Source organism: Scyliorhinus canicula, chromosome 4 (assembly GCF_902713615.1).
Source record: "Scyliorhinus canicula chromosome 4, sScyCan1.1, whole genome shotgun sequence".
Classification (NCBI taxonomy): Eukaryota; Metazoa; Chordata; class Chondrichthyes; order Carcharhiniformes; family Scyliorhinidae; genus Scyliorhinus; species Scyliorhinus canicula.
The window spans coordinates 173,404,874-173,427,823 of record NC_052149.1 but is presented as its reverse complement, the minus strand read 5'-3'; the positions used below and the strand labels follow the sequence as shown (position 1 = coordinate 173,427,823).

The 22,950-nt window shown below is 53.4% G+C and overlaps 1 protein-coding gene across 2 annotated transcripts in view; it reads left to right on the top strand.

Moving 5' to 3' along the window:
• The window catches only part of htr4 (5-hydroxytryptamine receptor 4), a 301,009-nt gene that overhangs the window by 120,007 nt on the left and 158,052 nt on the right, over nucleotides 1-22,950 (top strand). For both annotated transcript variants that reach the window (XM_038795553.1, XM_038795554.1), the window contains exon 6: nucleotides 8,794-8,947. In XM_038795553.1, the coding sequence (XP_038651481.1) occupies nucleotides 8,794-8,947 (154 nt within the window). The remainder of the gene's footprint in view (nucleotides 1-8,793; nucleotides 8,948-22,950) is intronic.

Here is a 22,950-nt window from a genome sequence, read left to right as displayed (position 1 = left end):
ACGTGAAGTTTTTAAAAAGTTAAGATATGAAAAAACATAAACAACTTGCTGAGCAAAAAAAATCAATGCAGTAACTTGATTTTTCAAAACTTAATAATTAATAAAAATGATATTAAAAACTGTCAGGTCTCAGTCTCTCACCAAATGTCCATTCAATTGGCAGGATTGGAAGGTCTGTGGGCAGAGCTGGAAAATCCCAACCAACCACAGTCTCAGTCTCTCATGCCTACTCCATGATTTTATGCCCACGTTCATCGAGAGCACAAACAGCAAACCAGGTGCAAAATCTTGTGTGACTCAAAAAAACCACAATCCCACCGGCAAGATCTCAGCTTTGCCACACTCAACAATGGACGTGAAGAGGCTGGTGAATCTCGCAAGAGGCGTCTCGTGATACTTGCCTGCCTCATCATGCCTTGCAAGATCTAACAAGATCTCGCAAGGTGTTGCGAAATGGATCTCGCACATTGAGGCACCGACCCAGATTTGCATATTCAGGTGAGCACTTAATCTCACTTGAATATGTTTATGTCGGATGTACCCAGCACTCGGGACCTAACGGCCCCGGGCACCTTTTAGCATGGGTTTCCACAAATGTAGACCAGGCATACTGCCACTTTGGGGGGGCAGGCATTTGGGGGCCCTTGGTGGTCCGGCTCTGGGCATAGTACCCTGGCAATACCATCCAGATACCATCTTGGCAGCACCACCAGGCTCGGACTGCCCAGTTAGCATCATGCCCTTTCAAGGGATCAGCCCGAGGGATGGCCAGCCCTTATGAGGTGGGATGCGGGGTACTCGATAACCCACTATTAGTGGGTTGGGGGAATCCAGAGGCCGCGGTGAAGAATCTAGAGATTGGGACGCCATTTAAAAATGGTGCACCAATCTCTTCCTGAAGTGGCGAGCGGAAGTCGCTCATGTGTGAAACGGGACCACGTGCGACCTCAGTGGAGCATGCCTAACGAGGCCCAGAAATGAAGCAGTGTCGCATTTAATAGCGGGATCATTCTCGACACTGCCAGTGCCGGGAAACACCCGGTTAAACACGCTCAACACAGCTCTCTGTTTCATTTCCGTTAAATCGCGCCCCACATTTTCCGATTTTCCCTGCCACTCACCAATAACAGAATGAGATTCCCTCACAGAAAGGTCAGGAACATCATTTCAATAAATTTTTATATAATTAGCGGACTTCCTGACCACATCATCCCCCACATTTGGAATTCCCACCTTGCCAACGTGATATTACATCGGCAAGGTTCAAAACAGCTTTTCAAAAATGGGAACCAGGCGACGGGAACCAGCCAGTGTGCCTGTGCCAGCAAAATATAGAAGGGGTTATCAACACAGCTATCAAATGGCACTTACTTAGCAACAGCCTGCGCATTGCCGCTCAGTTTGGATTCCGCCAGGGTCACTCAGCTCTTGACCTCATTACATGTTTGGTTCAAACCATCGATGCATCCCCACTATCAACATCCTGGTGATTACCATTGACCAGAAACTGAACTGGACTAGTCATATTAATACTGTGGCTATCAGCGCATGGCAAAGCCTGGGCATCCTCAGCGATTAACTCACCTTCTGATTCTCCAAAGCCTGTCTACCATCTACAGGTCAGGAGTGTAATTGAATACTCCACTTGCCTGCATGAGTGCTGCTCCAACTGCACTCCAGAAGCGCAACACCATCCAAGGCAAAGCAGCCTGCTTGATAGGCATCACATCACTGATGGAAATTTGCAGTTGTATGAACTATCTAAAAGATGCAGTGAAGGAAGTACCCAAGGCTCCTTAGGCAGCACCTTCTAAACCCACAACCACTACCATGTAGAGGAAAAAGACAGAGGATACCTGGAAACACCACCACCTGGAACTTCCCCTCCAAATTACTCACCATCCTGACTTGGAAATATATTGCCGCTCTTGGGTCAACATCCTGGCATTCCATCCCTAAAGGCATAGTGGGTGTACCAACAGCTCAGGGACTGTAGCAGTTCAAGAGGCAACTCACCACCACCTTCTGAAGGCTAACTAGGAATCAGCAATAAATGTTGCCCGAGCCAGCAAATCCTACATCCCATAAATTAATTTTTAAAATGGGTGGACTTCATCACCCAGAATGTGCCCTGGCTGCCAGAAAATGGCCACCTGGCCTGAAGCTCTTGATCCAGTGACCCTTTATATTACAGAACTTTGTCCTGGAGCAGAGCGCTCACCGTGAGTTATCTGCAAAATCTGGGCATTTGAGAGACAGGATGCTGCTGCATGACCCCGTGCCCCCTGAAAGCATGAATTCTGGTGATTAGCACCATGTGCAACCTGCCTCTCCCAGGCCTGGTCAGGGCTTGGAGGGGAGATCAAAGTAAGCCTAGTGAGCTGCATGTTGTGGATAATATATACAGCAGTCACAGATGGATGCAAGAGATGGGTTTTGTGTCTGGTGGCAGAGGCACTAATAAAAAAAAATATTATTCAGGATGACATAGATGTTGCCCAAATCCATTTTTATGGTCAACTAAGTCATTAATATTTGGCTGACCTGCTGGTTTTAATGCATAAAATGTAGACATTAGACATTTGCAATTGTATTGACTCAAAGTGGAATATATAGGAAGGCCAGAACATTGCAAATTGTGTTCTTAACATCTAGATTTCAATTTCCACCCTTGAAAAGAAAATTAAAAAGTTCTGAGAGATTTTGTGATAACTACAAACATCCTATCTGACCAAGTCATTACTCAACATAAGTGTATTTCTTGTCCTTAACTGTGAAGAAAATAAAATTGACAGTTGAGTGTTTACACCCAGACCATCCTCCAATTGAACCTATGCTGCCATTCAGTGAGCACTATATAATTCCATATATCCATTTCTGCCCCCGTCTCTTAATGCCTTGGGCAGAACGGTGGCGCAGTGGTTAGCTCAGCTGCCTCACGGCGCCGAGGTCCCAGGTTCGATCCTAGCTCTGGGTCACTGTCCGTGTGGAGTTTGCACATTCTCCCCGTGTTTGCGTGGGTTTTGCCCCCACAACCCAAAGATGTGAAGGGTAGGTGGATTAATCACGCTAAATTGCCCCTTAATTGGAAAAATTGAATTGGGTACTCTAAATTAAAAAACAAAAATAGCTTAATGCCTTAATAGTATCAATCTCAGTGGAAATAATTTCTACCGACCCAAATGTTTGACTTAATATCTTGAAAAATTTGAACAAAACATACCTTGGGCGAAATTCTCCGCACCGGCGGAAAGTTGGGAAACGGTCGTAAAAATCGGGACCGTTTTACGACGGTCGCGAAGGCTTCATTTCCCGACCGATTCACTTCCTGGAAATGGGCTAGCAGCGCGGCCGCGTCAATTACGTGCGTGATGACGACGGAACGCGACGACGACACGAACCCGCCCATGTGACGCCGCCCGACGCCGTAAAAAGGCGCGGGCGACCACAGAATCTGTCGGGCAGGATGTCGGAGCCTAGGCGAGCTGCACCTCGCTTTATTGATGCAGACGTCGAGGCGCTGCTCGATGCCGTGGAGCAGAGGAGGGGCATCATCCGCCCGCGGAGAGGGCATCGCCAACCTGCCAGCACGGTACGCCAGGCCTGGCGTGACGTGGCTGCTGCCGTCAGTGCTGTGGGGCAGACCCCTCGCTCAGCAGAGCAGTGCCGAAAGAAGCTACATGACCTCACCAGGTCTGCCAGGCTAAGTGCCATGAGGGTGCCCCCTAGTCACAACCATCCCTCCCCCTTAACTGCCCGGGGGGGGGGGGAGAGGGATTGGGGCAGAGTTATTTGAGGGTGGTTCACAAAGTTGTCACAGACCCAGCGCTCTGGCCCCGAGGAGAGATGCAATCATCTGATGACAACTTGCCCCCCCCCAAACTGTGCCAGTATCAGAACGGACTTCTGATACCTACCGTTTTGTAATGATCTACCTATGTTCCCTCCCCCAACAGGCCAAGGCCGGTCATAACCACCGTGAGCGGCACAAGACTGGAGGGGGTTCGCCCAACATGCACCCCCTCAGCACCTTTGAACAGAGGGCACTGGACCTTGTTGGGGGGTCTGCCACCCGCGATATCGCGCAATGCGAGGTTGGCGGAACTGCAGCAAGTGAGACAACCCTCCCTGACAAACATCCTCCCCCCCCCCCATCCTCTGTCCCTTCACACACCCTGCCCACTGGGACCGTCCAGCGGCCTGCCGAGCAAATCGAAATAACCCGTCTCATTCTCTTCCCTAGGACGTGATGCCGAACGACCAGGGCCGTCTGGCTGCAGACGGAGACAGGAATCTGCCGCCACCTCACCCGGGGCCTCACAACAGAGGGTGCCCGATCAGCGGGCAGCCCTATCTGCCCCAACCCAATCTGCGGACCAGGACGCACAGAGGGTTCGAGGTCCACCACCACCACCAGAAATGGCCAGGGACAACCCTCCTGTCGCTGAGCGGCCCCACACCCTGGACGAGGACCTAACCATTGAGAGCGTCGGGCTTGCGGCACTGCTTTCTCCCACCACTTCCATCATCCCAGAGATACACACCCCGGCGGGCCTATTTAGTGATGAGTCTCCTGGGGCACAGTTTGGTTGGCACATCACAGATGAGCAGGTACAGCAGGTGGAGGTCGGAGCAACAGAGGGCCCGGACTCGCGGAGGCCAGACCAGGCCCAGGATGCAGCTGGCTCCCAGACGTTTTCGGAGTTCCTGGAGTTTCTCAACCCACCCGCACAGCCGATGCCTCAGGAAACCCAGGGAAACAATGACGGGATGAGGGCTTCCTTCCAGACTCTGCAGACGCTGTTAGAGGAGTCGATCCGCGTCCAAGAGCAGGGAGTGGTGCCGCTCATGGCAGAGACCCAGTCCGACACCGCACGGGTGGCATCCGCGGTGGAGGCAATGGGTCAGGTTATGCAAGACGTTGGGATTAATGTGCACGCGTCATCCTCGGCCCTGGACAGGGTTGCCCTCTCACAGGCAGCAATGTGCCAGAGCCAAACCGACATTGCCGGCGCCCTGCGGGCCATGGCCGAGTCTCAGCAGGTCATTGGCCAGTCGCAGCAGTCAGTCGCCGAGAGCATCAACCGCCTGACACATGTGCTGGATGGCGTCGTGCACAATCAGGTTGAGATCGCACAGTCCCTGGCGGGAATGTCTAACTCCCTGGACTCCGTCTCTGCAAACCTTCGGATCCTGGTGGATACCGTTGCAGGCCTCCAGGACTGCAGCGCCAGGTGTCGGTGGTGCGACGGGGAACCTCCCCGCTCGCACCTCTGTCCCAAAGTGAGGCCCGGGGGCCACCGGGCTCCCCGAGGGAGGAGGAGGTTTCGGGGCCCGTCCCATTAACTCCATCACGGGACGTCCCGGAATTCTCGGCCTCCCCCCGTCCCATCCCTGGTGCATCGGGTGGGCAGCAGGCAGAGCAGGGTGGCACAATGTCACCCGAGACGCCCGCAGAGCAGCCTGGCCCATCAAGGCCGGGTCGCCCCAGGAAACGCTTGGCCAAGGAGAAACGAGTCGAGGGGGGCGATTCGCAGCAATCCTCCTCCACTCCTGCTGTATCATCTGGGGAGTCACTTAGACGTAGTGGTAGGGCCCGTAAGGCAACTAAGATAGACACTGAGTAAGTTGGCACGGGTGAAGGGCACAGTTTAGTTGTAGGGGCTAGGGCACCTGTAAATAATTGTTAATATTAAACACACTGTTCCACCTTACTTGTAATACCGTGTGATTGTTCCACAGCCACAGGAATCGTGATGGTGACCGAGTGTCGCTGGGGGTGACGGGTGGTGAAACCTCGGTGCCGGGTGTGCAGTCCCTGCCCCTACCCCCCTCCCACAGCTAGCCCACGCGGGCACGTGATGGAGTGTCAGTGACGAACTCAGCGGCCACCAAGGTGGATGGTTCAGCTATTGCCATGGGTCAGACTCTCTCTAACGATTCTGAGCTCACAGCTCTTCGCAGAGCGGGCTGTCATCATTCCACATGGCACTGATCACACCCGCTGACACAGCCATCAATGTTGTGCCATTCCGTCTGGACCAGTGATAAGTGTCATGTCGAAGTGGAGCAGTGTACACTGAGGGGGGGGGGGGGTTTGGTGGTGGCAGTTGTGTGGTGACCCTCTGCATGACTAGCGATGCAGGTGGTGGTTTGGTGTTCATCGGGGACGTCACATGCGATGCGTGAACCGTGCTGCCACCATGGCGTCGCGTGCCCGCCGTCCTTGCCGGGTCCGTCGTGCCGCCTCCTGGACATCACCAGCACCTGGGTCGTGTCTGCGTGCTGCGCCCGCCACTCCGCCAGCGTCCTCCTCCTCCTCCTCCTCCTCCTCCTCCTCCTCCTCCTCTGTGCTGGCACCACTGCCACTAGCTTCTCCCTCCGCCTCCTGCAACAGGTCATCTCCCCTCTGCATCGCGATGTTGTGCAGCGCACAGCAGACCACTACAATGCGAGCGACCCTGTCGGCCTGGTACTGCAGGGCCCCTCCGGAGCGGTCCAGGCACCTGAATCTCATCTTCAGGAGGCCAAGGCAGCGCTCCACCACACCCCTGGTTGCTGCATGGGCCTCGTTGTATCGTGTTTCCGCATTGGTCTGAGGCCTCCGTATCGGCGTCATCAGCCAAGACCTCAGTGCATAACCCCTGTCACCTAGCAACCAGCCCCTCAGCCGGGGGGGACGTCCCTCAAACATCGCAGGGATGAACGACTGCGCTAGTATGTAGGAGTCATGCACACTCCCTGGGAACCTTGCACAGACGTTCATGAACCTCATGTGGGGGTCGCATACCACCTGGACATTAATGGAGTATGTCCCCCTCCTGTTTGTGAACACGTCCCTGTCCACAGCAGGCGGGCGCATGGGGACGTGAACACAGTCGATTGACCCCTGAACCCTCGGTATCCCGGCCACACTGGCAAATCCACGGGCTCGTGAGTCTTGACTTGCTCGGTCCTCGGGAAAGGTGATGTAGCGATCGGCGATGGCATAGAGGGCGTCGGTCACATCCCGGATGCACCTGTGCACCGATGACTGGGAGATCCCAGAGACGTCCCCGCTCGGAGACTGGAAGGAGCCGGTAGCATAGAAGTTCAGAGCGACCGTCACCTTGATGGCAACCGGGATCGCGTGTCCTCCCCCCGTTCCACGTGGGGCGAGGTGCGACAGGAGTTCGCAGATATGTATCACCGTCTGCCTACTCAGCCGGAGTCTTCTCCTGCAGGTGATGTCCGGCATTGTTAGGAAAGAGACCCGGACACGGTACACCCTCGGCTTTGGTCGTCGCCTCTGACGCCGTGGCTGCACCCTCACTCTCTCCTCTTCCTCTTCCTCCTCCTCCTCCTCCTCCCCCCCCCCCCCATGCTGCTCGACGACTGGCAACTCCTTGGCCCTTCCCTCTGCTGCTGCAGCTGGCCCTGCAGCCACTGCGGGTTGTGGGTGTGGATGCTGCTGCATCTCCAAATCCAGTAGAGCTGCCCCAACCACTGCGCAGAACATAGCCGTTCTGTTCCCATGCATCGTGCTAACCTACAGAAGGGTGGTGGGGGGCGGAGAAACGGGACATGTTAGACGGACGTTAGTCGACACCTCGGCAGCCGCCAGCCATGGGATACCAGTGTGTCCCGGTGGCCTGGTCGCGCTGCTGACACGCGGTCAGCCTAACCCCTGGTCACTTCCTGCATCCAACGGCCAGTAAACTATGTCCTCCTCACGGGTGCGTCAGTGGCCTGTGGCCGGAAGCCACAGGGGAACCAGCGGCCGTGTCCTCGTCACCTGCACACCATGGCATGGTGGCAGACATTTTGTTACGGGGTTGGACGGCTCACTCTCTACCTAACCCCCCCCTCCGTCGCCCCCCACTGCTCCCTCCGTCTCCCCCACTGCCCCCTCCGTCTCCCCCACTGCCCCCTCCGTCTCCCCCACTGCCCCCTCCATTTCCCCCACTGCCCCCTCCGTCCCCCCCACCGCCCCCGTTCTGGACCCCCTCCCGTTCCCAGGGATGCCTTCCCCGTTGTGGCCAGACTCAAGCGGTGCGCTGAGCGGTGCGCTGAGCGGTGCACAGAGTGGTGCCCTGACCTCCTCCAAGCAGTCGTCAGCCAGGCCGACTGGTTGACGAATTTAAAAAGCAGGTGTGTTTCACGACGTCCAAACAGGGCGCCATGACGTCGGGACTTCGGCCCATCCGGGCCGGTGAATAGCGGGGGGGCTCTCAGTGGCGATTCTGGTCGTGTCAGGGGCGGGAAGGAGGCGTTTGTCGGGAAACGCGACTCCGACAATTTGCGGGGTTCGGAGAATAGCGGGAGGGCGTCGGAACAGCGTCGCCGTAAAAATTTCCGACGCCCGCTATTCTCCGACCCGTCGTGAGTCCGGAGAATCTCGCCCCTCAACTTTATAAACTCCAGGGAATGCAATTTACCCTTGTAATTTAATCCTTGGAGGCCGGGTTTTATTCTGATAAATTTACACTGTCTGCAAAGCCAATTTATCCTTCCAAAGGTGTGATGCCAAGAACCTCTGACAGAACCCTAGGTGAGTGCTAAACAAGGTCTTGTGTTGCTGAAGCATAATGTCTGCCTCCTCATATTCTAATTCTCTAGATACAAAGGTCAGCATATTCCCCATCAGCCTTTTTGATTATTTTCTGTACGTAACTATGACGTTTTAATGATTTACATAGGCATTGCTGAAGAATGAAATTGTGGGATCGAAAGCAAGGACCATGGGAGGAGTAATTAATGTTTGAATAATGGAAATTAATTATTTGAATAACCAGTACTCTTATGTTTTGCCAGGTACTATGCCATTTGTTGTCAACCTCTGGTTTATAGGAACAAAATGACACCCTTGTGCGTTACTTTGATGCTCGGGGGTTGTTGGATTATCCCATCATTCATTTCATTCCTACCTATCATGCAAGGCTGGAACATTATTGGAATACAGGAATTGGTAAGTGCTTTTCAGTCTAATGAAATTAAATCATGATATGGAGATATGTTATATACCAATGTGTCACACATGGAAATGAGTAAATGTTATGAATATTTCTGTGTAATTGTTCCAAAGTCCTTGAATGTATTGTCATCTCCCAAATCTTTTTTAATAAATTTAGAGTACCCAATTTTTTTTCCAATTAAGGGGCAATTTAGCATGGCCAATCCATCTATCCTGCACATCTTTGAAACCCACGCAGATATGGGGAGACTGTGCAAACTCCACATGGACAGTGACCCAGAGCCGGGAATCGAACCCGGGTCCTCAGCGCCGTAGTCCCAGTGCTAACCAGTGCGCCACATGCCGCCCGTCATCTCCCAAATCTTGACACACTATTCCATTTTGAATTCTTCCAACTGGATTTATGTTCTTGCAACAGTATTGCCATGGGACGCGATTTAATCACCGCATTGCACCCGGCGCGGATCAGGGCGCCGTGTAAGTAGAGAAAAGGCCAAAATCGAGATTAGCACCAGTATGCTATCCAATCAGCCCGATCCCGATGGCGAGTTCAGGTTCACACCCAAATATGGCGAACATATTATTAACCCTCATTCGCATTTATTTCCAGCTCATTAGCTAGATTGAAGTCAAATGTAGTGGTCTCTCGGGAATTAACTGGCGAGAAATCATGCGGGCGTCGTTTAGCACTCCTTTTTAAAGCAGGAAGCTGGTGCAATGGCTGCTGAAGGCAACTGAGGAGGTGAGGAGCCACTTCCATTTTCCGGCATGCAGCTCAAAGGCATTCAAGGGAATCCTCAAGTGGGTCGGGATTGGTCGGGGGAAGGTTTGGGGGTGGGGGGAGGGGGGTGGGTGAGGGGCTTTTCTTCTGTGAGGTCTTCAAACAACTTTTTAATTTTGTGAATACCCATAACAGTTGCAACTACAGCTTCTGTCTGCCTGTCCCACCAAACACTTCTCGGACAGAGCCCTGTTCCTGGTTCAATACTGAAGGTCACTTTAACTCTCTTTTACTGTGAGCAGTCTCTAGCTTCACAGCTGAAGGTTGTTGCTAATATGGAATTAGTTTTGTTAGTTGTGAGAGAACTTGACAGCTGCAGGTTGTGTTTGCCGCTTACTCTGCTGGTGGCTGCAGATACCTGGAGGCTGCTGTTGCTGCTTCCTTACTTTTCTGTAGCTGGAAAGAAGGATAATGTTTTCTACCATACTTGGATCCTGGAACACTGGGTTTAGGGGGATGTATTAGTCTAGAAGGCAATCCAGTTTGAAGCAAGAAGACGTTGCGGGACCTGAAGCACGATATTGTCCCAAATGAGCCACCTGCTAACGCCATTGCTGGTTGTCAATCTCTCTCCTTTGTTGGTCGTTCTGGGTGAGTGTGCTTAACACTCAATTTGGCTCTGTTTCTTTACTTATCTCTAGAGTCGCCAGGTGTCGTTAAGACACCGCCACAAGCTTCAAGGTGAAGTTCAAAGTAATAAAACCATACACCAATTAGTAAGTCTAAACAGCTGAGTTAACTACCCATGCACACGCTAAAAAGATTAAACTTATTCCTACCGCTAAATAAACTAATACTTATCTCGAAGGAACTGCTGGGTCAGGGAACAAGGCCTCTTGCTCTGCTCTGGTCTGCAGACTTCAGGTTGGTATAAGTTAAAAGGGGTCAGGAGTGCCTACCTCTGGTAGTGATCGTTGTGAGGCACTTGTTGGCGGCTGCTGTCCGAACCCTCTTCTCTCTCTTGTTCAAGATCTTCTTGGCAAAAGCTGGTCGAGGTGCTGGTCCACGGAGGAGTGTTGGTCAAAGAGAGAAAAGGGCTGGAGGGCTGGATCAGAAGACTGAACCATGTGTGGGACCTGTCTTTTATAGGTCCCAGGGGATCCGCGCCCCTTTGGGCGGACTCCCTTACCTGCTTGGAATCGATTGGGTCTCTTCCCAATTGATTATGTTTGAATCCCCCAATAATGGGGCAGTTCCTCGGTCACTGGGACGGTTCTTGGGACTTATTGTTTTGGGCTTCTCTGGCGCCGAAAGGTCTGGCCTTCCATTCAATGTATCGATCTGTGTTTAACTTGTTTCCATTGTATCTGGGGATCGCCCGGTATCGCCTCATTACATAGAACATAGAACAGTACAGCACAGAACAGGCCCTTCGGCCCTCAATGTTGTGCCGAGCCATGATCACCCTACTCAAAACCACGTATCCACCCTATACCCGTAACCCAACAATCCCCCCCTTAACCTTACTTTTTAGGACACTACGGGCAATTTAGCATGGCCAATCCACCTAACCCGCACATCTTTGGACTGTGGGAGGAAACCGGAGCACCCGGAGGAAACCCACGCACACACGGGGAGGACGTGCAGACTCCGCACAGACAGTGACCCAGCCGGGAATCGACATTAGTATGTTAACTGGTTTCTTTTCACAGTGCTGTCTAGTTTCTGCAGCAGTCACAACTGGTTTCTGCAGCAGTCCAAATATACAAGTGCTTTGCAAGCTGCTTGCTTTACAACATGTCCATTTTCCCTGCATTCCTTGCAGTCTTCCATTTTGTGTTGGGCAGTGGCCACCCCAGGTGGCTACACCTTCTCCAATTTCTTAGATATATAACAGCCTGTCCTGCAGAGGCTGTCCTTGTGGCACTGGTAACAGGTAGCAGACCAGGCAGCCAGGTCTCAGGCCAAGGAGAAACCCAGAGGTGGATGCCAGTGACGGCGCAAGGCATAAAGGTGTCAGTCTTTCAAGGAGATGACTGACAGCATGTGCCGTTGACTCCATCTCAACAAAGAGACAGTGCAGCACTTGGGCCACGTCATCACGGACTTGGCACCCTGTGGAGGAGGTGGACACCCTCTCCCAGTGGCCATGAAGGCTGCTACCTCTGTGGTGCTAAAAACTCCAATTAAGTTGGCAAATCATACTCTGATGTCAGCATCGAAGTAAAAAGCTTCCTTAATTTTGCTGCAAAAGAGATTTCAGGTGAAACTTTCAGCTTCAGTGGAGGTATAAAATCCCTTTTATTGGAAAGGCAGCCCAAATAAAGATTAACATTAGCGAATAGGAAAATCAGTCAGGGGCAAGGGGTTTCCACTTTGGAAACAATCCTGGCTTAAGATGGTGCAAGTTTTCAGAATGTCACTGCAGCCCTGCACGTCTATGCAATTGGATCATTTCAGGGCTCGAGTGAGGTCACGGATGCACTGTATGCCCGGCCATCAGATTTGAACTGGACCAGGCCCAGCATGATGCCCAGGGTGCAGGATTCTTCACCATCGCTGGAATGCCCAGCTCCAAGGGGCAATTAATGGCATGCATGTTGCCTTTTGCGCACCAGGGCATCAGGGAGTTACCTTCATTTACAGGAAGGGGGTTTCACTCCTTATATGTTCAACTCGTGTGCAGCCACCACCTCCGGATCATGCACATGTGTGCATGTTTCCCAGGGAGGTGCATGATAGCTACATCTTGGGACATTCGGAGATCCCCAGTGCCTTTGAGGATCACCCCACAATGACGGATTGGCTCTTGGGAGATAAGGGGTACACACTGAGGTCCTGGATGATGACGCCACTGCGGAGGCCTGAGAGCGAGGTGGAGACTCGATATAACAATGCTCACGCTGCCAGTCATGCTGTCATTGAGTGATGCATCAGACTGCTAAAACTGTGGTTCTGAAGCCTGGACTGCTCTGGTGGTGCCCTGCAGTACAGTCTCCAGAGGGTCTCCCGCTTTGTGGTGGCCTGTTGTGCCCTTCACAACCTGGCAGCGGGGCGACATGCTGGAGGAGGAGGAGGAGGGATATGCGGCCTCATCTGAGGATGAGGCGGAGAGGAGGGGATGTAGGACAAGCCTGAGGAGGACACACGGGAGTAGCTGGAGGATGGGGGACAGGCGGCGGCAATGGTCCAACATGCCCAGAGAACCAGGAAGGCCCTCATCCGATTCTCATAGGATGAAACTTTGTCTGTCAGCTCATTCCTCCCTCTCAATCGCTCCTTCCACCCAATACCTCCTTCCCCCAATTCCTCCACTCCCCCAATCCCACCTTTCCCCCCAACTCCTCTTCCCCCCCCCCCCCCACATTCCCCTTCTTCCCACCCATTTCCTTCCTTCATCCCCGTTCATTCCCTTCCCTCACCCCCGTCCACCCTCCCCAACTGCCTTATTCCACCTTCCATGGGTCTGTATAACATTACCCCAGCCAGGTTTATGGGCCAATGTTGGCACGGTCAGTGGGTCAATGTACAAGGCAGGAGAGTGATGCTAACTCACAGTGAGGTTAACTCTGGTGTTCTTCAGTTTCTGCTAAAGTCTAACTCCTGTCATTCTGCTGGCAGCTCGCTCACACCCATCCTCTGAATGGGGTCTGCATCGGGGGCATTTGATCTTAAACCACTGTGCCCGGGGTGGGGGTGGGGTCTGGTTGATGGGGGGAGCCGAGGGCAACAAAGGGCGGGGGTGCAGGCAGGTCTGCTGTAAAGATTAACGTGACAGAGACTTCACATTATCATGTTTAAGATGTTTTAATTGTGCACATTTGACATTCCCCTAGTTACAGAGAGTGCCCCCCCCCCCCCCCCATGCCCACTCAGTGATCCTCTCTCTTCTTGAACTTCCATAGTCTACTGCTGTGCTGAGGTGTGTCCCCAGGACTCACATCAGAGGTGGACATGATGTGAAGATGCTGGCGTTGGACCGGGGTGAGCACAGTAAGAAGTCTTACAACACCAGGTCAAAATCCAACAGGTTTGTTTTGAATCACTAGCTTTCGGAGCACTGCTCCTTCCTCAGGTGAATGAAGAGGTAGGTTCCAGAAACAGAAGGGTTATCGAAGGCAGCCCTCGGGACACGCGACAACGCAGAATTGCCAAGCAGAAACTTGTAACCAAGTTCCGCACACATGAGTATGGCCTCAACCGGGACCTTGGATTCATGTCGCATTGTATTCACCCCCACCATCTGGCCTGGGCTTGCAAAATCCTACCAACTGTCCTGGTTTGAGACAATTCACATCTCTTTAACCTGTGATTATCCCTCTCTCCAATTGCTCTGCCTGGACCTGTAAAGACTTAATTACCTGCAAAGACTCTCATTCAAAGTAACGTCTTGCGTCATTGACTTTGTCTATATATGTTCCTGGAACCTACCTCTTCATTCACCAGAGGAAGGAGCAGTGCCGCGATAGCTGGTGATTCGAAACAAACCTGTTGGACTTTAACCTGGTGTTGTAAGACTTCTTACTGTGATCAGAGGTGGAGGCAACCTGTTGCTTTCTGTGCCCTGTGGCTTTTAATGCCATTGGCAGACGTCCTCTCTTGTAAGTAACGCACCATCTTGACTTGGAAATTTATTGCTATTCCTTCATTGTTGCTGGATCAAACTCCTGCAACTCCTGACCTAATAACACCGTGGGTCCAAGAAAGCAAATCAGTACTGCATTCTCAAACGAAGTTATGGATGGGTAATAAATGTTGCCCGTGCTCGCAATCCCAAACAAAAGTAAAAAAATAAAAAGTAAATGGTTTGGACAGATCAAAGTCGACCTTTCAAATATCTGCACCTGCCAGGTCTCTGGCAGAGGCTATGCTGGTCAAAGTTTGGAGGTGAGTCTGAACAAGCCCACTCAAAGACAAAAGAGGGAATTTATGCGTGGACTCAGAGGAAATGGGTGAGCTTCTTAATGAGTACTTTGCATCGGTAGTCACCAAGGAGAGGGACATGAAGGATGTTGAGGCTAGGGATGGATGTTTAAATACTCCAGGTCAAGTTGGCATAAGGAAGGGGGACGTTTTGGGTATTCTAAAAGGCATTAAGGTGGACAAGTCCCTCGGTCCGGATGGGATCTATCCCAGGTTACTGAGGGATGCGAGGGACAAAATAGCTGGGGCCTTAACAGATATCTTCGCAGCATCCTTGAGCACGGGTGAGGTCCCGGAGGACTGGAGAATTCTTTGAGGAAGTGACAAAGTTAATTGATGAGGGAAGATGTCATATACATGGACTTCAGTAAGGTGTTTGATAAAGTTTCCCATGGCAGGTTGATGGAAAAAGTGAAGTTGTATGGGGTTCAGGGTGTACTAGCTAGATGGATAAAGAACTGGCTGTGCAACAGAAGACAGAGAGTAGTGGTGGAAGGGAGTGTCTCAAAATGGAGAAAGATGACTAGTGGTGTTCCACAGGGATCCGTGCTCGGACCACTGTTGTTTGTGATATATCGATAAATGATCTGGACGAAGGTATAGGTGGTCTGATTAGCAAGTTTGCAGATGATACTAAGATTGGTGGAGTTGCAGATAGCGAGGAGGACTGTCAGAGAATACAGCAAAATACCGATAGGTTGGAGAGTTGGGCAGAGAAATGGCAGATGGAGTTCAATCCAGGCAAATGCGAGGATTTGTTTCAAGAGTGGACTATACGGTCAATGGAATAGTCCTGGGGAAAATTGATGTACAGAGAGATCTGGGAGTTCAGGTCCATTGTACCCTGAAGGTGGCAACGCAGGTCGATAGATTGGTCAAGAAGGCATACAGCATGCTTGCCTTCATTGGACGGGGTATTGAGTACAAGAGTCGGCAGGTCATGTTACAGTTGTATAGGACTTTGGTTAGGACACGTTTGGAATACTGTGTGCAGTTCTGGTCGCCACATTACCAGAAGGGTGTGGATGCTTTAGAGAGGGTGCAGAGGAGGTTCACCAGGATGTTGCCTGGTATGGAGGGTGCTAGTTATGAAGAAAGGTTGAGTAGATTAGGATTGTTTTCGTTGGAAAGACGGAAGTTGAGGGGGGAACCTGATTGAGGTCTACAAAATTATGAGAGGTATGGACAGGGTGGATAGCAACAAGCTTTTTCCAAGGGTGGAGGTGTCAATTATAATGGGTCACGATTTCAAGGTGAGAGGGGGAAAGTTTAAGGGAGATGTGCGTGGAAAGTTTTTTACACAGAGGGTGGTGAGTGCCTGGAACACTTTGCCAGCGGAGGTGGTAGAGGCAGGCACGATAGCATCATTTAAGATGCATCCAGACAGATATATGAATGGGCGGGGAACAGAGGGAAGTAGATCTTTGGAAAATAGGCGACAGATTTAGATAAAGGATCTGGATCAGTGCAGGCTAGGAGGGCCGAAGGGCCTGTTCCTGTGCTGTAATTTTCTTTGTTCTTTGTTCTTAAACGCACTCTTCATCTGCCTCTCCACTTCTCTTATCTTTTTTTTTATAAATGTTTTTTTATTGAGTTTTCATATTTTATATATGACAAATTACAAGTTATTAGAGAGAGAGAAAAAAAAAAGGAAAACACAAAAATTTAACATGAATATTTACAGGTAAGCATTTTCATAACAATAATTGTGGCCGCCCCCTTTAGCCAGCATACATATTTTACATTCCCCAATATGGCCGAGGCACATGTTTATAGGCATTTATTTATAGTTTGGTTTTGGGCCTTGGCTTGCCATCAAACCCCCATACCGAGCCCGTATCCCCCCCCCCCCCCCCCGGCTACCTTCCCCCGATTCCCGTCCATTTTCCCCTGGTTCTTGGCCACCCAACTATTCTTCCTCATGTACGTTGGCCACAAACAGGTCCCGGAACAGTTGCATGAATGGCTCCCACGTTCTGTGGAAGCCGTCGTCCGACCCTCGGATGGCGAATTTGATTTTCTCCATTTGGAGAGATTCCGAGAGGTCGGACAGCCAGTCTGCAGCTCTGGGTGGTGCTGCTGACCGCCAGCCAAACAGGATTCTACGGCGGGCAATCAGAGAGGCAAAGGCAAGGGCGTCCGCCCTCCTCCCCAGGAATAGATCTGGCTGGTCTGAAACCCCGAAGACCGCCACTATCGGGCATGGCTCCACCCTCACCCCCACCACTTTGGACATAGCCTCGAAGAAGGCTGCCCAGTACTCCACAAGTCTGGGGCAAGACCAGAACATGTGGGCGTGGTTGGCCGGGCCTCTCTGGCACCGCTCACATTTGTCCTCCACCTCCGGGAAGAACCTACTCATACGGTTTCTCGTTAAGTGGGCTCTATGTACCACTTTTAGTTGCGTCAGGCTGAGCCTTGCGCACGTGGAGGTGGAGTTGACCCTATGCAGTGCTTCGCTCCAGAGTCCCCACCCTATCTCCATCCCCAGGTCGTCCTCCCATTTCCTTCTTGTTGCGTCCAGTACGGTGTCGTCCCTATCTACCAGTCGGTCATACATGTCACTACAGTTCCCTTTCTCTAGGATACTTGCGTCCAGTAGGTCTTCCAATAGTGTCTGTCGTGGCGTTTGTGGGTACGTCCTTGTCTCCTTTCGTAGGAAGTTTTTGAGCTGCAGGTACCGTAGCTCATTCCCCCCAGCTAGCTGAAATTTCTCTGTCAGTTCGTCCAGTGTTGCGATCCTGTCGTCCGTGTATAGGTCCCTGACTGTCAGTGTCCCCCCGTCCTGCCTCCACCTTTTGAAGGTGGCGTCGGTCAGTGCTGGTTTGAACCTATGGTTGTTGCAGATGGGAGCCTTGTCCGACATTTTGTACAGGCCAAATTGCTGCCGCAGTTGGTTCCAGGATTGGAGGGTGGCTGTCACCACTGGGCTGGTGGAGTGTTTTTTGGGTGGGGATGGGAGTGCTGCCGTGGCGAGGGCCCGGAGGGAGGTTCCCATGCAGGAGGCCTCCTCCGCACGCACCCACTCGGCCTCTGGCTCCTGGATCCATCCCCTTACTCGCTCGGCTGTTGCCGCCCAGTGCTGGAATTGTAGATTCGTGAGGGCTAGCCCCCCCCTGGATTTTGTTTTTTGTATGACCTTCTTTGGGATCCTAGCATTTTTACCCCCCCATACGAACGCCATGATATGTTTGTCCAGCGCTTTGAAAAAGGCCTTGGGGATGTAGATCGGAATGGATCTAAACAGGAAAAGGAACCTGGGCAGTACGTTCATTTTGATCGTCTGGACTCTCCCCGCGAGGGAGAGCAGGAGTGTGTTCCATCTTTGCAGGTCCTTTTTAACTTCCTCCGTCAGGCTGGTGAGGTTCCATTTGTGGATCCCTTTCCAGTCATGGGCTATCTGGATCCCCAGGTAGCGGAATTTATTTCGGGCTTGTTTGAACGGCAGCCCCTTTAGTGCGCCCCCCCCCCCCCCCCCCCCCCCTTGCGGGTGTACTGGGAAGATCTCACTTTTGCTCATGTTGAGTTTGTAGCCCGAGAAGGCTCCAAACTCTTTCAGGAGCGCTATGATTCCGTCCATGCTGCTTTGTGGGTCCGAGATATAGAGGAGCAGATCATCCGCATAGAGTGAGACTCTGTGCTCTCTACCTCCCCTTCGGATCCCCCTCCAATTTTTTGCTGCCCTGAGCGCGATTGCTAGCGGTTCGATTGCTAGTGCGAACAGCAGCGGGGACAGTGGGCATCCTTGTCTGGTGCCCCTGTGCAGGTGGAAGTATTGGGAGTTGGTATTGTTGGTCCGTACACTCGCCATGGGAGCGTTGTATAGGAGCTTTACCCAAGCGGTGAACCCTGTTCCAAGCCCGAACCGCTCCAGTACCTCTATGAGGTATTTCCATTTGACTCTGTCGAAGGCCTTTTCTGCGTCCAGGGAGACGATCACCTCTTGTGTTCTCTCCCCGGAGGGGGTCATTATCACGTTCAGCAGGCGCCTGATGTTCGCGGTAAGCTGTCTACCTTTGACGAAGCCCGTCTGGTCCTCTGTGACCACCTCAGGTACACAGTCTTCTAACCTTTTGGCTAGGATTTTGGCCAGTATTTTGGCGTCTGCGTTCAGCAGAGATATGGGTCTGTATGACCCACATTCCGTTGGGTCTTTGTCTTTCTTAGGTATCAGCGAGATTGAGGCCTGTGCTAACGTGGGTGGCAGTGTGCCCCTAGCTAGCTAGTCTGTGAACATCTCCCGCAGGTGCGGGGCCAGCGCTGTTGCGAATTTTTTGTAGAAGTCCGCCTGGAATCCGTCCGGCCCCGGCGCCTTCCCCGTCTGCATGGAGCTAATGCTCTCCATGATCTCTCCCAGTGCTAGTGGTGCTTCCAGATCCCGTTTTCTGCCCTCTCCCACGACTGGTATGTCCAGTCCATCAAGAAACCGGTTCATCCCAGCCTTCCCCGTTGGGGGCTCCGAGGTGTATAGCTCTTGGTAGAAGGCCTTGAAGGTTTCGTTAATCCTCTCTGGTTCTGTTTCCCACGTGCCTCTGGTACCTCTGATTTGCGCAATTTCCCTGCTGGCTGCCTGCTTTCTCAGCTGGTGTGCCAACAGGCGGCTGGCTTTGTCTCCGTGTTCGTACAGGGCCCCGCGTGCCTGGCGGAGTTGGTGTACTGCTTTCCTGGTGGAGAGCAGGTCAAAGTTCCTTTGTAATTCTTTTCTCCCCGCCAGGAGCTCTACGGTCGGGGCCTCGGAGTATTTACGGTCTACCTCCAGTATGGAGTCGACCAGCTTCTGCCTAGCCACCCTTTCCTCCCTATCTCTTTGCGCTTTGTAGGCAATGATTTCCCCTCTTAGTACGGCCTTAAGCGCTTCCCAGAACGTGGAGGATGAGACCTCCCCGTTTTGGTTGTTCTCCGTGTATTCCGCTATGGCCCGCGCTATCCTTTCGCTGAAGGCCTTGTCAGCTAGTAAGGCACCGTCCAGCCTCCATGTGGGGCGCTGGGCCCTTCCCGTCTCCAGCCGCACGTCCATGTAGTGTGGGGCGTGGTCTGATATCACAATTGCGGGGTATTCCACCTTGTCTATCCCTGGAAGCACCGTTTTCCCCACCACAAAGAAGTCAATTCTGGTGTACACGTTGTGTACTGGGGAGAAGAAAGAGAATTCTTTCTCCCCCGGGTGGGCGAATCTCCAGGGGTCCACTGCTCCCATCTGCTCCATATAGTGACTGAGTTCCCTTGCCATGTTTGAAGTTTTCCCCGTTCTGGGGTTTGATCTGTCCGTCTTTGGGTCCTGTACACAGTTGAAGTCCCCCCCCATGATTAGTCGGTGCGTCGCTATGTCCGGGATTTCTGCCATGGTCTTTTGGATGAAGCTCGTGTCGTCCCTGTTGGGCGCGTACACGTTAACTAGAACTACCGGCGCCCCATCCAGGGCCCCGCTGACCATGACATACCGTCCCCCTGGGTCCGTAACCGTCTTTGTCGCCCTAAACATTGTCCTCTTGCCAATCAGGATCGCCAGCCCCCTGGCCCTTGCCCCATAACAGGAATGATAGGTTTGTCCCACCCAGCCCTTTCTTACCCGCAGTTGGTCCTGCTCCCTCAGGTGCGTCTCTTGGAGGAAGACTATGTCGGCCCTCATGTTTCTAAGGTGGGTGAGGACTCTAGATCTCTTCACTGGGCCGTTAAGTCCCCTTACGTTCCAGGTGACTATTCTGGTGGGGGGCTTCTGCCCCCTTGCTCCTGTGGGGTTAACCATATTTGTCCGGTGGACGCGCCCCTGCCCTCTGGGGTTTCCCTTTGTTAGGGGGCCGTCCAGGATGTCCACTATCACTGCTCTCCCCATGTGGTCGGGTCCCTGCGCTCCGGGGTTCCCCCTTGTCCCGGGGACACCCGCCATGGCCGTCCACTGTGTGTCCGCCACGCGGGTAGTCCCCTGCACTCTGGGGGGCCCCCTCACCCACAGACCGTACTGGGTGGGTGCTTGCAGCGGTTCCCTGTTTCGAGCCCTTGTCTGTGGCACTTTGTGGCCCTATTCCCTTTCTGGCCTCTTTTGTCCCTTTGTCCCTGCATTTCCCCTCCCTGGTCTCTCGCCCCCCCGAGTGCCCCCCCCCCCCCCCCGCTCTATCCCTTTTCCCCCCTCCCCTGTATACCCCTCCATTGCCCCTCTCTCCCCCATTCCTGTCCCCATTTGCTCTCCCACCTTTGATGGGTGATCCCCCCCCCTCCCCTGCCTGGCGCCTTCCCCCCTGTTGGGGGTGCGCTGCGGCCCTGCTCTGTTGCGCGCCCCCGTCGCTAGCTTTCCTGCTAGCACAGTGGCTCCCCTCTCGGAGGTTGCTGTCCCGCTTCTCCTCTCCCCTCTCCAGTACTCCCGTTCCCTCGTGCCGGGGCCTGGCCTCCCACCTGGAGCGGGCCCTTGGGCATTGGGTTGTTTTCGTTCTGGGTGTTCCTGCCAGGGGGGAGGGGGCTGGCTTTGCCTCGCCCCTCCCCACCCCCCCGTCGGCATGACGTTTCTCCTTGCCATGGGCCCCTCGTCCCTACTTCCCATGGCGTTTTTCCAGCCCGTGCTCCTCGACGAATCTATTCGCCTCGGCAGGGGCTGTAAAGAAATATTCCTTGTTTTGGTATGTGACCCAGAGTTTTGCTGGGTACAGCATACCAAAACGTACTTTGTTCTTGTAGAGAGCTGCTTTCGCTCTGTTGAACTCCGCCCGTCTCTTAGCTATGTCCGCTCCAAGATCCTCGTAGATTCGGATGGCGTGCCCGTTCCATTTGCAGGCTCTATTCTCCTTGGCCCAGCGCAGGATTGTCTCCCTATCCCGGTACCGGTGCAGTTTGGCTATAACTGCTCTCGGATTTTCCCCTTCCTTGGGCTTCGGGCGCTGTGACCGATGAGCTCTGTCCATTTCCGGTGGGGCGGGAAAAGTTTCCCGCCCCACTAAGGAGCCCAGCATCGCAGCCACGAATGTTGTGGGATTTCTACCCTCGCTCCCCTCTGGCAGGCCCACTATCCTAATATTTTGCCTTCTCGAGCTGTTCTCCTGGTCGTCTACCCTGCCCTTCAGGCTCCCCTGTGTTGCACTCAGTTTCGCCATTTCCCTCTCCAGGGACATGACCCGGTCGCTCACGTCAGTCGCTGCCTTCTCCAGCTCTTTAATGGTTGCCCCCTGGGCTTCCAGTATCTTCTCTTGGGCATCCACTTTCTTCTCCAATCTGGTCAGAGCCTGCTGCACCCCTGACATGGCCCTGGTCACTGCTGCCTGTGCTGCGGCCTCTGCGTCTGCTTTTAACTCTGCCTTGATTGCCTGCAGCTGCTCCCTCACCACCTCGGCAAAGGCTTCCTTCCAATTCACGCCCCCCTCTAACCCCAGGGGAGAGGTTGCCCGCCCGTCCAGCTCTTTTGGATGCGGCGATACATCCTTCCCGCCGCTTCGCGTTTTGACTCGTTCGCCCAAGCTGGCTTGCCCTTTGCCCCGTCTACTTCCGGTGCCCCCTTTCTCTTGGCTCCCTTCTGGCATTTTTTTCTCCCCCTTCCCCTTCATCTTTTCTTCTCTCCTTGTTCTTCTTTTCCCCCTTTTCCGCACCCTATTTTTATTTTATTTATTATTATATATATATATATATATATATTTTTTTTTTTTAAATAAAAATTTTATTTCCCCCCTTCTTTCCTTTACCCCTTTATTTTACCCCTTTTCTCTTTACCAGTTTTCTTTTGGGTTTTTTTTAAAAAAGAACAGAAATATAAGTCTCTTTTTTCTTTTGTTTTCTCTCCCCACTCACCCAGGAGAGAGAGAGAGAGAGTCCCTTTGTCCTTGCCACGTGGTGGTCACTGCAGTTGGGGGGGGGAGGGGCGAGTGGGCCGGTGGTCGCTGCCGGTAAGGGGGGGGGGGTGTCCCCGCTGCTGGTTGGGGGGGGGGGGGGTCCCCGCTGCTGGTTGGGGGGGGGGTCCCCGCTGCTGGTTGGGGGGGGGGATGTCCCCGCTGCTGGTTGGGGGGGGGTGTCCCCGCTGCTGGTTTGGGGGGGGGGGGGGTGTCCCCGCTGCTGGTTGGGGGGGGGGTGTCCCCGCTGCTGGTTCGGGGGGGGTCCCCGCTGCTGGTTGGGGGGGGGCCCCGCTGCTGGTTGGGGGGGGGGTCCCCGCTGCTGGTTGGGGGGGGTCCCCGCTGCTGGTTGGGGGGGGGGTCCCCGCTGCTGGTTGGGGGGGGTCCCCGCTGCTGGTTGGGGGGGTCCCCGCTGCTGGTTGGGGGGGGTCCCCGCTGCTGGTTGGGGGGGGGGTCCCCGCTGCTGGTTTGGGGGGGGGTCCCCGCTGCTGGTTGGGGGGGGGGGGAGAAAGGAGGGCCCGCCGCTGCCGCACCGTTCCTGGCCC